This window comes from Heteronotia binoei, chromosome 13 (assembly GCF_032191835.1).
Source record: "Heteronotia binoei isolate CCM8104 ecotype False Entrance Well chromosome 13, APGP_CSIRO_Hbin_v1, whole genome shotgun sequence".
NCBI classification, from domain to species: domain Eukaryota; kingdom Metazoa; phylum Chordata; class Lepidosauria; order Squamata; family Gekkonidae; genus Heteronotia; species Heteronotia binoei.
In genome coordinates, this window is record NC_083235.1 from 36,330,026 (window position 1) to 36,343,612 (window position 13,587).

At 44.0% G+C, this 13,587-nt stretch overlaps 1 protein-coding gene across 1 annotated transcript; it reads left to right on the top strand.

Moving 5' to 3' along the window:
- Positions 1-1,075: 1,075 nt before the first annotated feature.
- Positions 1,076-12,035, top strand: DNAJC14 (DnaJ heat shock protein family (Hsp40) member C14). Its single transcript, XM_060252369.1, has 7 exons — positions 1,076-1,219; positions 1,499-3,004; positions 4,181-4,287; positions 6,206-6,325; positions 7,193-7,353; positions 8,531-8,627; positions 10,312-12,035. The coding sequence occupies exons 2-7, from the start codon at positions 1,769-1,771 to the stop codon at positions 10,538-10,540; spliced, it is 1,950 nt and encodes a 649-aa protein (XP_060108352.1). The 5' UTR covers positions 1,076-1,219; positions 1,499-1,768; the 3' UTR covers positions 10,541-12,035.
- Positions 12,036-13,587: the final 1,552 nt, after the last annotated feature.

Genomic DNA, 13,587 nt, shown 5'->3' on the forward strand with positions numbered 1-13,587 from the left:
TAGCTCACTTCTTCAGATAATTATTAAGGACATTATTATAATATTATAATCAGGTCTTTTTTGTAGAAAAAGCCCAGCAAGAATTCATTTGCATATTAGACCACACACCCTGATGCCAAGGCAGCCGGAACTGTGTTCCTGTGCGTTCCTGCTAAAAAAAAAGCTGATTATAATAACAATTAAGGACAAGCTCTTGGGTAGGCAGAACGTTTGCATTGAAGGCATGAAAAAAATGTAATGGATGGGAAGTCTCAGAATTTGCTAAGATATTTAACACCTGAAACCCCACACTAAATCAGTTTTTAAAACTATTATTATTTTCATGCTTCCTACATAGTTTGCCTAGTGAGAAGCCACTTACTGCGTTTGGGTTGGGGGGGTTTGATGAGCTCCAGCCCACGATGGAATAAAATTATTAGCTTTTAAACCTGCTTTTTAATTTATTTTTTTGCAGGAACAGACTAACTCTGACATCACAGGATAAACTTTTGCGGACTAGAACTGGTTTCATCAGACGTACGAAGGGGGTGATCAGCTGACACAAAAAAGCGTTTTCTCCCTCACATTATGAACGTGAAATCACCTTCGCGACTGCAGGAAGACTGTCCTGACACCCATGACTGCTGGTTGCGAAAGGCATACATACATACAGCTTAGCTTAGCTTAGTCCAAAAAAGGTTACAGAAATTAAGTCTGGTAGTGAGCTTTTGAGCCTCACAATTTTCCCCGCTTATATGTTACACGCACGGGCTGACGACTCAGTGCATCCATCTGACGAAGAGGGCTTAACATCCTTTCCAGTTCCTGGAGGTGGCAAAAGAGCCTGCCTGTCTGAATCTACTTTCTTAAAGAACCGGATTCTCCTAAGACCTAGCTAAGAGCCGCAACGTTCAGTTATTCGACGTAAAGAGGACTCTTTCCCGCCTCTAACACAGGCGTAATGGCGGGGGAAGACACAAAGCCGCCGCCGGGATCGCTCCGCTTTGTTCTTTGGCCCTTTAAGAATACAAGCGGGAAAGAGGCCAGAGAAGCGACGACACTTTCCTAGAGGAACCTTCCTCAGTCGCCTTCTCCTTGACCCGGATGTAGAAGGCGGAGACTAGTGTTACACATAGGCGGGCGGAAGGCGGAAATGGAGGCTTAGAGACAAGCAGCGAAGAGAGGGGGCAGTGGGAGGGAGGAGCAGCGCCCCCTCTCGTTGCCACGGCAACGGGACCAGGTGAGTTCCCCTTTCGCCTCGCATCCAGCTTCTCCTTTTCCTTCGTCTGGGGACCGCGTTCTTCCCCTCCCCCTTCCCAGCATGAAGTAGCTGTTACTCACCTCTGTTGAGTCCTCTGTGTGGGTTACGGGGCTTTCGGTGTTATCTATTGGAGGGGAGGGGGAATCCTACGCGGATGAGGCCGGAGAAGGACAAAATTCCAGCTAGCCAAGAGGATGTGTGTTTAGATGGTCTCTTGAGTACAATCAGGCTCTGAAGCCTGTTTTGGTTGTTTTGCAGGTTGAAAGATTGGTGATGGCTGTAACTTAATCCTTGTCAAGGCCAGAGTAATCCTGGAGCCCCAGCACCATGATGGAGCACCTCAGGTCTGGAGAGCTGTGTGAATCCAAACCAGACCCGTGTGGCTTGGCCAGGACTGTTCATAGCATCGGTAGCCCTCGTGTGACTGATGAGTGCTTATTCTCATGTGAGGATGCAGGAAACGGCATACCCACAGGTGCCTAGATCTCTAAAGGGGGCTGTAATTTCAAAGTCTGGCCCAGAAGAGAGATGCCAGTTTTGGAAGCAATGGCAACTAGTGGGCTGGTTCCTAAAAAGGTTGAGACTTCAGGCGGGGAGGGAAATACAAGGGAAACTGAAACTTCTTGGAAAGGAAGCAGTGAGCAAGATAACGGTGGCTTGCACTTTACTGGCTACAGTGCTCCTGGTGATGAAACTGGCTCTTGTAAATGTCTGGGAGAGACCTCTGATCCTTCTGGAACTTATTCAGAGAAGGGGCACCATTTGTGTAGTTTTGCTTGTCAGCATCAGGCTTTGGACTCCAAGGAGAAGGATGCAGAAAAGTTACTGCAAGGGGAAGAGGAAGACATCAAAGATGACACGATGTCAAAGGCCAAGGAGGAACTTCCTGACTATACTAAGGCTCCTGGTGGAAGGAAGGTTGCTCGGCAGCAAAGGCATCGTGCTGCAGCAAAGGACAAGTGGGAAGGACGATCTGCACTATCTGGAGGGAAACAGAGGCAAAGTAGGAAGAGGAGTGATGGTGGGAGGTACCATGTCCGAGCTGAGCTGCTCAAGCACTTGGCGGGATTGGCTTCTTTTTGCTTCTCTTGTTTCAAATTATTCATCCACCTGATTGTGCAGGTCACCCACAGGTGTGGTGAGGGTGTGGAAGCAGGTGGGAAGTTCCTTTATTCTTGTTGTTCTTTCAACCAGTGTGATATCGACACTATCCAGACCGGCATGAGGGCTTGGATCCAGCATGCCAAGCTGGGTTGTAGGAAACTGATGCGACAGCTAGGCTCATGGGCAAGCCTGACATACCACCTACTCAAGATGCTTTGTGCTGTACTTTTTCTGGTGCTCATGCTTATCTTGGGTAGCCTGAGACTCTGCTGGCAGGTCTCTAAATTAGCCCTATTCAGCGTCTTGGGCAGGTTTGCTCACACCAGTCATGGGGCCTGGCTTCTCTCAGCACTTGACTTACCCAAAGTTTGGGCTTTCTTCAAACACAGCAGGACTTACACCTGGGTGGTAAGTCTGTTGCATAAGTGGCATGACCTCCTTTGGATGCCTAAAGGACTAAGGACCAACCAGCCAGGGGATGCTACTTTCACTGGGTCTCCTGGTGAATCTGGGCAGTATCAACCTGGAGAAGTGATGGCACGTTTGCTGGCTATGGCACATACCCCTGAAGAAGAGCTCAATCCTTTCCAGGTGTTAGGTCTAGAAGCAACAGCATCGGATGCTGAGTTGAAGAGAGCTTATCGGCAATTGGCTGTACTGGTGAGCATACCCTTTGTGCTAGAAAAGGCTGAAATGTGTCTGAAGTGTTGAAGCCTGAGGGCTAAGAGGCTGAGAGATACTTTCACAGTTTTCTGTTGCCTTATGCTTGACAATCTTTTCAGTTCACAAACACAACACTGCTCCTTATGTGGCTTTACGAAATTACTTGTCATATCCTCTAGTCTAGGCAGTAGGAGAGGGCCCTCTATAACTGGTTGGTATGGTAATTTGTTTAATATGACTTTGCACAAAGGGGCAGAGTCCAGGTAGGGTACTCTAGACAACTGTCAATGATTTCCCAACTTGTAGGTTTAGCAGTGTATGTAATCTTTGATCTCATGTACAATCTCCCACTGTAGTGACTTGTGATTATTGTGAGATTTTTTTGGGGGGGGGGGAATCAGGCAAAAATTATTACTATCACAAGTCAAAAATATTACTGGGTTGTCCCAAGCAATTATGCTGAGTAAACTGCTAGCCATGTGTGTATTTTTCTTCTTTGTGTATCAAATATCTGTCTACTGGGGGCTGAGAGCTACATGTCAGGTTCTCAGATTTTTAGTTAAGTTCTAGGACTGCCTGATTCCAACCTCATTCTTACGGTAAGTACCTGCTGAGTGGCAAATCTTCTCTTCCTACTTCTACTATTCTAAGTCTGGAGGGCAAATGAACTGCAGTAGTACTATGTTGGGTGTGGTACAGACTTGTAGGTGCTTATAGCAATCTAAAGTGCATCTGAGCTTTTTCTTGGCTGAGATCCAATATCTTCTTCCATTACCTAAAACCAGTTGACCACTCTTGCAGCTAGGCATACTTTTGATAAAAGGCAATCATGTCTTTCCTTCCCTTTTACAATGCATTTTGTGGAGGGAGAGAAACTGTGTTGGAGGAAGCATTTCCTTCCTGACTTCCTTAATAGAAAGTGTGCTGGTATTGTGCGCTGGAAGTCCCTTCTCAAATATCAGCCTATCCCCTATTGTAGGCAAGTCTCTGCTTCAGCTACCTGACTAGTATGTAATGTGTAGATAACGATGCTGGCCGGTGTTATGTTACTGAGAGAATATGTCTTATGTGCTTCTTCCAAGTGCTCAAAATACTAATATTAATCAGAGTACTATTATTAACACAATGTAGGCATTCTAACTCGTTGGTTTGGGGGATGGGGATATTGCACAGGTTCATCCAGACAAGAATAAGCATCCACAGGCGGAGGAGGCGTTCAAGGTGCTACGGGCAGCCTGGGATATTGTCAGCAATCCTGAGAGGAGGAAGGAATATGAAATGTAAGTGACTTGAAGTCCATTTGGTCACATGATGCTTCAGAATGAGAATCATACAGGCAATACTGTGGTACAGCAGCTAGCAAGTTGGACTAGGATCTAGGAGACCAGGGTTTAAATTGCCATTTGGTGAATTGCCTCATTGCATGACCTGGGGCTAGTCATTCTTTGCCAGCCAAAGCCAAGTAAGATAAAATAAGAAGTGGAGATTAGTATGCCTCCCTGAGCTTTATGGGGAAAGAGCTAGGTAAAAACATACTAGATACATGGGCACCAAGAGTATTGATCTGTGGACTGGGAAGAGACATGTAGGGCAGTTCTCAAAATAGGGTCCCTTTCTTTAATTTAATTTAATTTCATTTTCATTTTATTCGATTTAAATCCTGCCCTCCCCACCGAGGCGGCTCAGGGAGCTGAAATAAACTGCATATGAGCATCAGCTTTGTAGCACTTTCTTGTAGGAACCACTCCATAGTAGTTGCCATTGCCAATGGGTGGGGTTTTTGGGGGGGGGGGGTTGTGTCTGGCTGCATGGACGTGCCTGGGAGTCACAGTGACTTTTGATGACATGGAGGACATTCGGAGAAATGGCTTGATACATCCTGCTTCTGCCTCCCAGTCCTAGTATTCTTTGGAGGTCTCCCATCCAAGCACTTGCCGGGGTTGGCTCTGCTTAGCTTCTGAGATCTGACAAGATTGGGATTGCCTGAACTATCGAGATCAGGGCCATTCCCAATGTTTCAAATGCCTCTGTCTTATAGATGTTTAGTTTGCCTTCTTAGGTTCCCATTTGGGAGAAAGGTGAGGGGTATAAATACAACTTATTTTAAAAGTTAGTGTCTATGTATAGCTTTGTTAGGTGTCCTGTAGGCATTATTTAATTCTTGCTCTTTTCTCTACTATTTTTCTCATGGTGACTTGGAAGATCAAGGGAAATACTGTGTAGTGTGCCCCTTAAAGCACGTTATGGTTATTCCATTCCCTTTGATATTTGGTTAAGGAATATACCAAAACCTTGATAGAAAGAAGAAGAAGAAGAAGAAAATCTTGAGTTCTCCCCACCTAGCAGTTAGGCAAGGATGTTAACAAAAACAGTAAGGGGAGAGCACTGGGAATGATAGGGGCCAAGCTTTGTCCCTGGCTAGTCAAAGCCAGTAGCAAAGCTGGAATAGTCATTATATTTAGGTATGTTTACCTTGAGTCTATGCAGCAGTGTAGTTACCTATCTGAGTAAACTCTGTGTGTTGGGTACCCCATGTTGCCCTCCTTACATATTCCCCTCCTTCAGACAATAAATGTCATTCTGCTATTCTGTGAAAGGGAAGTGTTCCCACTTGTGTGGAACCCTAAAACACCAGATTTCCCAGTCTGAGGAGTAGAATAACCATAGTTAACATTTTTGTAGCAAATGCATGTACATACGTGTACGTATGTATGCCTGCTTGTAAGAAAGAGCCAACACACCTTAACTTCACAAATGAAACTGGGTTTCAATCATAAGTTCAGCTGTACAAGCATTGAATGGAACAGGAAAATGAATCAATGTTTGTATAAAGGAAAAGCAAATGTACACTGTACACAGATTGTATGTGTGTTCTCTCTTGCTTGTGAACAGGGCTAGTATCCGAATCATTGTAGATGGTGAGAAACTAGCAGGACAGATGAAGAGTGCCTGTCCTTCCTTTCAGCAGTGTGAATGCAGGCACAGGAGACAGAATGGCATATGGGTCAGAGAATACTGGCAGTCTGTTGTTTGATTTAGCATATGATACCTATCTTTCTTGCAACCTGACGTAGTTATTTGGAAGCAAATTTCATTTTGATTTCAGGTTAATGTGAGCCTTTACCTGGCTCTTCCAACTTTTGTTTTGTAGATGCAGCATTATCACTTGGCTCATGGCTTTCCTTACTTTTGTTTCAGTAAACGCATGGCAGAAACTGAGCTGTCCAAATCAATGAATGAGTTCCTTTCCAAACTGCAGGATGATCTGAAAGAAGCCATGAACACAATGATGTGTAACAAGTGCCAGGGGAAGCACAAGTAGGTGGCCAGCAGCCATTAGCTCTTCACTGTTCCTACTGTCGCATTAGGCTGAGTACCTGATATCATATCTAATTTCTAGAGCTTGCTGAGCACTGTTTCTGGAAAATGCTGCAGCAGAGATGCAGTATGCATGCTATTTTCATGCCACATATTCTTCTGAGGACTCCTGTTGCCTTTGAAAGTAGATGGTTTTCTGGACTTGGTCAAGATGGTAGTCTGTAACCTTGTCTTCAAGTGTTCTGCCAAGAGCTTGAGGTATTCCATGCAGTCATAGGTTCACTATGAAAAAATGATATCTGTTATATAGTGCAAAATTGGTATCCAGGGAACTGTGGTTTTCCTCTTATTTAAGAAAAGTGCTTCTTAATATCCTCTTTCCATGGGGATCTGAACAGGATTTAGCAAAGGCTTAGACACCTGAAAGCACCTGGGCAATGGTCTGAGGTGAGATTTCAGTTGGCATAGCTATCCTCTTTTATGGCTTACTGAGGATTAAACCTAGATGTTATGACTTTTAATAAGTTGAACCAACCAGGAACTGTGGGGAACTGTCTTTTAAATAGACACATGGGCCTGATTCTACTATGAAATGTGGTGGTGTGAGGTTTGGCTCCTCACTTCCCCCCATGCAATTTCCCCAAGCTGAAATAGCACTGGTGGTCATTATATGCCCAAATATTAAACATCTTGATTGATCCCAATTCTACTGGCATGTAAGTCCAGTCTTCTCGTTTATGTCCTCAGTTTTCTTTCAGTCCTCACCCTATTGCTTTCCAAGAAAACCAAGAGTCAAGGTTGCAATTTCTGGTATATCAGCATGCTTCTGTTCTCTGACATCAGCAACACTTTTATTTTTCACTGCAGGAGGTTTGAGATGGACCGTGATCCATTGAATGCCCGCTACTGTGCAGAATGTAACAAGCTTCATGCAGCTGAGGAGGGTGACTTCTGGGCTGAATCTAGCATGTTAGGGCTGAAAATCACATATTTTGCCATGATGGATGGAAAGGTTTATGATATCACAGGTAATACAACTATGCCACTGGGCAAGGGAAATTGAATCAAAGTTCAAGGTTAAATAGGATTTTAAGACTCCTTTTTGCAATAAATATCATTACTTGCAATTTGGGAAATGGGTATGAACAACCTGAGGACCCACAAAGACTCATGGCAGGAGGCAAATCTCTCTGCCACCCTCCCATCACCTCTCCTCTTGCTTTGGGTTGCTTATTCAGCCTTTCTCCCTCTCACTGTCCTGGTTTCCCTCCCCAGTCTTTCATTTCTCCTCTCCAATCTTGCCACTTCCCATTCCCTTGCCCAGCTGCCCCCTAGTCTTTCCTTCCATTAGCCACCCACCTTACCTGTTCTCCCCAGACCTGCTTCTCTCCCTAACTCACTTTCTCTCTATTTTTGCAGTGGTGTTGAGACTTTTGTGGTTGTCAAGTGCCCTTTGGGGTTGCTGCAGTAATGCAAAATTACCAATCAAAATTCTACCTCCCCCCCCCCAGTGATATTTGCACATGCACAGATATCATTGTTATGGTTTTTTAAGCCCCCACCTTTCTTTTAAACTTTTCATATATTTCTACAAACCCAGTATTAGGATGCAGAAACATTATTACAAACCTAGTATTTCTCCTTGGGGTTTTATTGGGGTTCTCTTTTGTGAATTTTTTGAGCCCCATGAGAAGCATACTAGGCTATTAGATGTCTTAACAGACATTCTCTGTTTGTTCAGCCTGGGTTGCCTGCTGGATAGGTATTTGGCTTTAAGGGAATTGAGGCAGCAAATATTTTTGAGTACTTGTGTGATCACTGGTTTTCCAACATCAAATATGTGCATGTGTGATATCATCCTTACTTCATGTGCATCCAGGGCCTCTGCCCAATCCACGTTCTATATACTAAGATGTATATTATAAACACATTATATGTTTGCTGCATAGAGATTATAGAGATTCTTTCGCATTTGTCCTTTAACTGTAAAATGAGACAATAACTTGAACACCCGAAGACAATAACTTGAACACCCAAAAGAGAGAATGATTTTAAAATACTGCCACTCAAAGTAGTAATGGTAAAATATGTTACTACAGAGGTTACTTTGTATATGAGAAGGGAACTCTGAGTTCAAGGATGATTCCTTGAGAGACAGGTACCTCTGACCACTTTGGTGCTAATTTGCTTTTTTTTTATGTGCAGAATGGGCTGGCTGCCAAAAAGTGGCAATCTCCCCAGATACTCATCGGGTTCCATATCACATATCTTTTGGGTCAAGGGGTTCTGGAGGACGCCAAAGGTTAGTTCTGAATAATTTCTGAGCAGAGGTGGGTGCTGCCTAAGAGATGAGTTATTTAGGTTTTCTGTGTCCCAATCTAAGATAAATGCACACTGACAGATATCCTGTATAAATGATAACTTTCAATCAGTTCCCTGCAAAGATCTAATCTTTCTATTAACATAAACAGGGGAGTCATTTTCATCATGGGAGCAGATCTGTTGCATAAGTAATGGAGGAGATCAAAGTTATTGTATGCCCTTGTGAGATAAGAGAAGAAACCAAATGCATAACTTGATATGCCATAATTTTTGTGCTAAAACTATGGCGCACATACATGCCCTTCACACGTAGAAGAGCTCTTAGTTCTAAGGTTTTAGTAGCGCGTGTGTGCAGTCTCCTTGCTTCAGTGCTATGAGTGCTCTGATCTGTACACACAAATGCACATACCTTCATGCAGCTTTTTTACTTTCTGTTAAAAAATCAGAATTTGAGAATTCTCACAGCAGCCACCATGTTCTGCAGCCAAGACTCCACGTATTATAGCAGTAGAAAAAAGTAAGAGTCCAGTTGCACTTTAAAGACTAACAACGTTTGTGGTAGAGTATGAACTTTCATGAGTCACTGCTCACCTCTTCTGATACTGCTAGAATGTAAGTCCATCTGTCCTAAATATTGGAAAGTGGACAGGGAGGACTCATAGGGGCCAGGTCTTGCAGCAACCACAGGGTGACTTCTACCCTGTGACTTGCATGACTCACCTGGCTGCTTGCTACTGTTCAACAGCATCAATTCCACAAAAGCCATTGTAGTGTAGTGGACAGAGTTTCAGAGTAGGATCTGGGAGACCCAGTTTTGTTATCCCCACTGTGCCATGGAAGCTCATGGGGTAACTTTGTCCCAGTCACACATTTTCAGCCTAACCTATCTTGGTGGGTGTTCTGAGGAGGAGAGAATAACAATATAAGTTGCTTTGGTCACCATTGTGGAGAAAGGCAGGGTATAAATGAAGGAAACAAATATCATTATAGCCAAAGATGGGGAGCAGATAAAAGGTAAGTTGGCAGATGGATGGGAAGGAAAGAAAGAAGCAGGAAAAGGTGAGGATATTATGGGGGTTGCTAGAAGGAAGCAAACAGGAAATAGTGGGGGGAGAAGTATACATGGAAAAGTGAGGTGCCCCCCCACAATTAGGACAGCCACCAGTACACAACCTGGCCATAATCTTCCCAAGTGGATGCTGCTGGGGGAGGGAAGTAGGGAAAACTGAAGATAGGTGCAGATGAAGGTAAGTTAGCTGCTAGATAGGAAGGAGAAAAAGAACCAGGAAAAGGGAGAGACTATGGAGGCTGCCAGGGAAGGGAAAGAGGAAGGACTGAATGAGAGCTGAAGCAGCGTGAGAGTTAAATAAGATGCTCCTTGCAAGTCCCCCACTTGTACTGATCTAAAAGTATGTAATTCTGGGGGAGCATGACTGTTACTCTGCCTCCTAGTCTGAAAGCTTATAGCTACAGTGGTTCCAATTTGTGACTCAAAGACCTTGTGTTGTTTTCTCACATGTTGAGCTGGCTGGTACCATAGCACATGTTCCAAAGTCTAGCTTTCACTTGCTCCCTTTCCCATTAAACCAAACATATCCATCAGCTGCAATCAGTGATTAGATCTGATGATTCTGGTCTCTTCTGCCCTTTCCTCCCTGCCCCAGAGCTGCGTCAGATGTCAATCCTGCTTCAGCTGCAGAACTACAGGACTTTTTCAACCGCATCTTTCAAGGAAATCCTGGACAGATGCCGAATGGTAATCTTTTCAACACACCCCAACCACCATCCTCAGGGGCTGTGCCCACTCCTCCATCAAAGGTAGACAATGCTTCCCAGAAAGGTGACTCAAAGCAAAAAAAGCGGAAAAAAGTACGACGCCCCTTTCAGCGCTGAGAACATGACTGAGTGAAATCCCCAGGCCTGCATGGATGCTGGGCCTTTCATCAGGTAGCTAAAGGGCTGTTTCAAAAGGGAAAAAAATGTGTTCTTGTTAGTGTCATAAATCCAGATGATTCAGGAACCTCTGGACTAATCAATAATCCAGTAACTTCCCACTGGAAAAAGACACTTCCTTCTTCACTGCAAATGTTGACACAGATCCCGTGATACCAAAGAACTCCAGTGGATGGCTTCCAGGAGGTGACATAATGACAGTGTGGGATGGACAGATGCAGCATCTACTGAGCCATGGGATCTCTTTAAAGTGACTTTCTCAATGGGATGCTTCCATAACTGTCCATCTTTCCTTTCTAGCAGGGGTATGACTAGAACCAGCAAGTATTACCTGGTTGTTCAGCGTTTTTCACAAGGATGGACTGGAACCTCATCCCTTTTTTCTGGCATCATTTGCCCTGCAATCAAAGGCTCTCCAGTTACCTTGAGGCTAAGAGAAAAGCCAAGCTCTCCAAGGTAGCTAATTGCCTAGGAAAGAATTTCATTTGACTTGGGGTGATTTTATTATGTGAAGAGAAGGTTTTTATATCCCTCTTTATGTTGAAGAGTCTCAAAGTGGCTTACAGTCTCATTCCTTTCCCCTTCTCACAACAGGCACCTTGTGAGGTAGGTGGGGCTGAGAGAGTTCTGAGAGAACTGTGACTGATCCAAGGTCATCTGGTAGGTGTCATGGGAAAGAGTGGGGAAACAAACCCGTCTCTCTGGATTAGAGTCCTCCACTCTTAACCTCTACACCACACTGGGTCTCAGCATGTCTCCATGCCTCATTGCTGTGTAAGATCAATAATGATCCTCTTACCCCATGTTAGGTGCTCAACAGTTGCACTAGAAAAAGTGACAACATTAAATGTACTTCCTAAGAAAAAAAGTTGCTTGCTCACTAAGCAAAGGACCCAGCAGGACCCCAAACATAATAAAGTTAAGAGGAAGTAAACTTTAATAGTTACTTTGTGCAGGGGCTGCACAAACACAGTGCAGATACTCAGGATTATGCCAAGCAGTTCTGCTATCTTGCTTTGAATCCCAGGTGCTCCCTGGTTCTGTCACAAGGCTATTTAGAAGGTGTTTTTCACCTTCCCACCACTAAAGGGCAAATTACCACCTCTGGTTCTGAATGCCACGTGACTCTTTCTGAAAGATCAGTCCCAAGTCGTCTTTTCTAAAGCGCTTGATTTGCTTTCCCCTAATCCTGGCAAGCACCTGATGTCTGCCTATGCTGTCCCAGAACTGTTTTATTTTTCATAGAGGACAGATCAAACCAGTTGAGAAACTGGCAGTTCAAGCCCCAAGGCTTAACATGGACGGTCAGCTCTATAGCCGTTCAACCTGTTTTACTGAAGGTTACTTTTTTAAAAAGAAGTTCATATTTGTATGTACATACATATATTTAATACCATGTGTACTCCCCTTTCTATAAATATATAAATGCCTTGGAGAGATTTGTTTGTGGATTCTTTCATTCTTACCTGTTCCATGCATCGTAGAAGGATATATTATAGGAAGGAGAAGACTGGTTCAGCTCTGTGTTGGAACTAATGGAATTAGGTGAGAGGCAATGCTGATTGCATCATGGCACTGATGAGTTCCAAAGGATTTAAGAGGCATGTACCTAACGACTGCGAGCAGTTCGTTAGTAAGTCTGTGACTGGAACTTCAGCTGCAGAATAATTGGGTCCTAAAACACAGCCCCCCAGGAAACAGGGCTGTGTAACCAGCGTGATTTTAACTTCACTTACCCCTCACTTACACTTTCATAGGCTGGTGTAAATCACAATAGAGAAAAAACTGACACAATGCTAATACCTCCCTTCTTTTCCACTAGAGCTGAAAACAGCCTGGAAAATCCTTAAACTCCTATTACTTAGTACTGTGGCTCTGATCGAGGTCAGGGTTCCCTGCAGCTGCTTTTTAGGGTGGAATTAACACATCTGGAGTTCCCATATGACTGGTAGTTTGGTCAGAAGATTTGCACAGCCACCAGTATGTTACAAATTTTGGAATATTAAGAAGACAACTGTAAATCCCTGATAAAGACCTGAGTGAGACTGAGGTGACAAGAGAGGAGGTCCTATGACTGATAGACAATTTAAAAACTAAAAAGTCACCAGACCCAGATGGCATACATCTAAGAGTTCTGAAAGAACTCGAGGGTGAACTTGTGGATCTCTTGACAAAAATATGTAATCTTTCATTAAATTCTGCCTCTGTTCCTGAGGACTGGAAGGTAGCTAATGTCACCCCCATCTTTAAAAAGGGTTCCAGAAGAGATCCAGGAAATTACAGGCCAGTCAGTCTGACTTCAATACCAGGAAAGTTGGTGGAAACTGTTATTAAAGAGAGAATTAGTAGGCACTGATGAACAAAAGTTATTGAAGAAGACTCAACATTGGTTCTGAAAGAGAAGATCTTGTCTCACCAACCTGTTAGAGTTCTTTGAGGGGGTGAATAAACATGTGGACAAAGGGGACTCAATAGATGTTGTTTACCTTGACTTCCAGAAAGCTTTTGATAAAGTTCCTCATCAAAGGCTCCTTAGTAAGCTCGAGAGTTACAGGGTAAAAGGGCAAGTCCTCTTGTGGATCAAAAACTGGCTAATTAATAGGAAGAGAGTGAGTATAAATGAGCAGTCTTTGCAGTGGAAGACGGTAAGCAGTGGGGTGCCGCAGGGCTCAGTACTGGGTCCCATGCTCTTTAACTTGTTTATAAATGATTTTGAGTTGGGAGTGAGCAGTGAAGTGGCCAAGTTTGCAGATGACACTAAATGGTTCAGGGTGGTGAGAACCAGAGAGGATTGTGAGGCACTCCAAAGGGATCTGTTGAGGCTGGGTGAGCGGGCGTCAACGTGGCAGATGAGGTTTAATGTGGCCATGCGCAAAGTAATGCACATTGGGGCCAAGAATCCCAGCTACAAATAGAAGTTGATGGGTTGTGAACTGGAAGAGACTGACCAAGAGAGAGATCTTGGGGTCGTGGTAGATAACTCACTG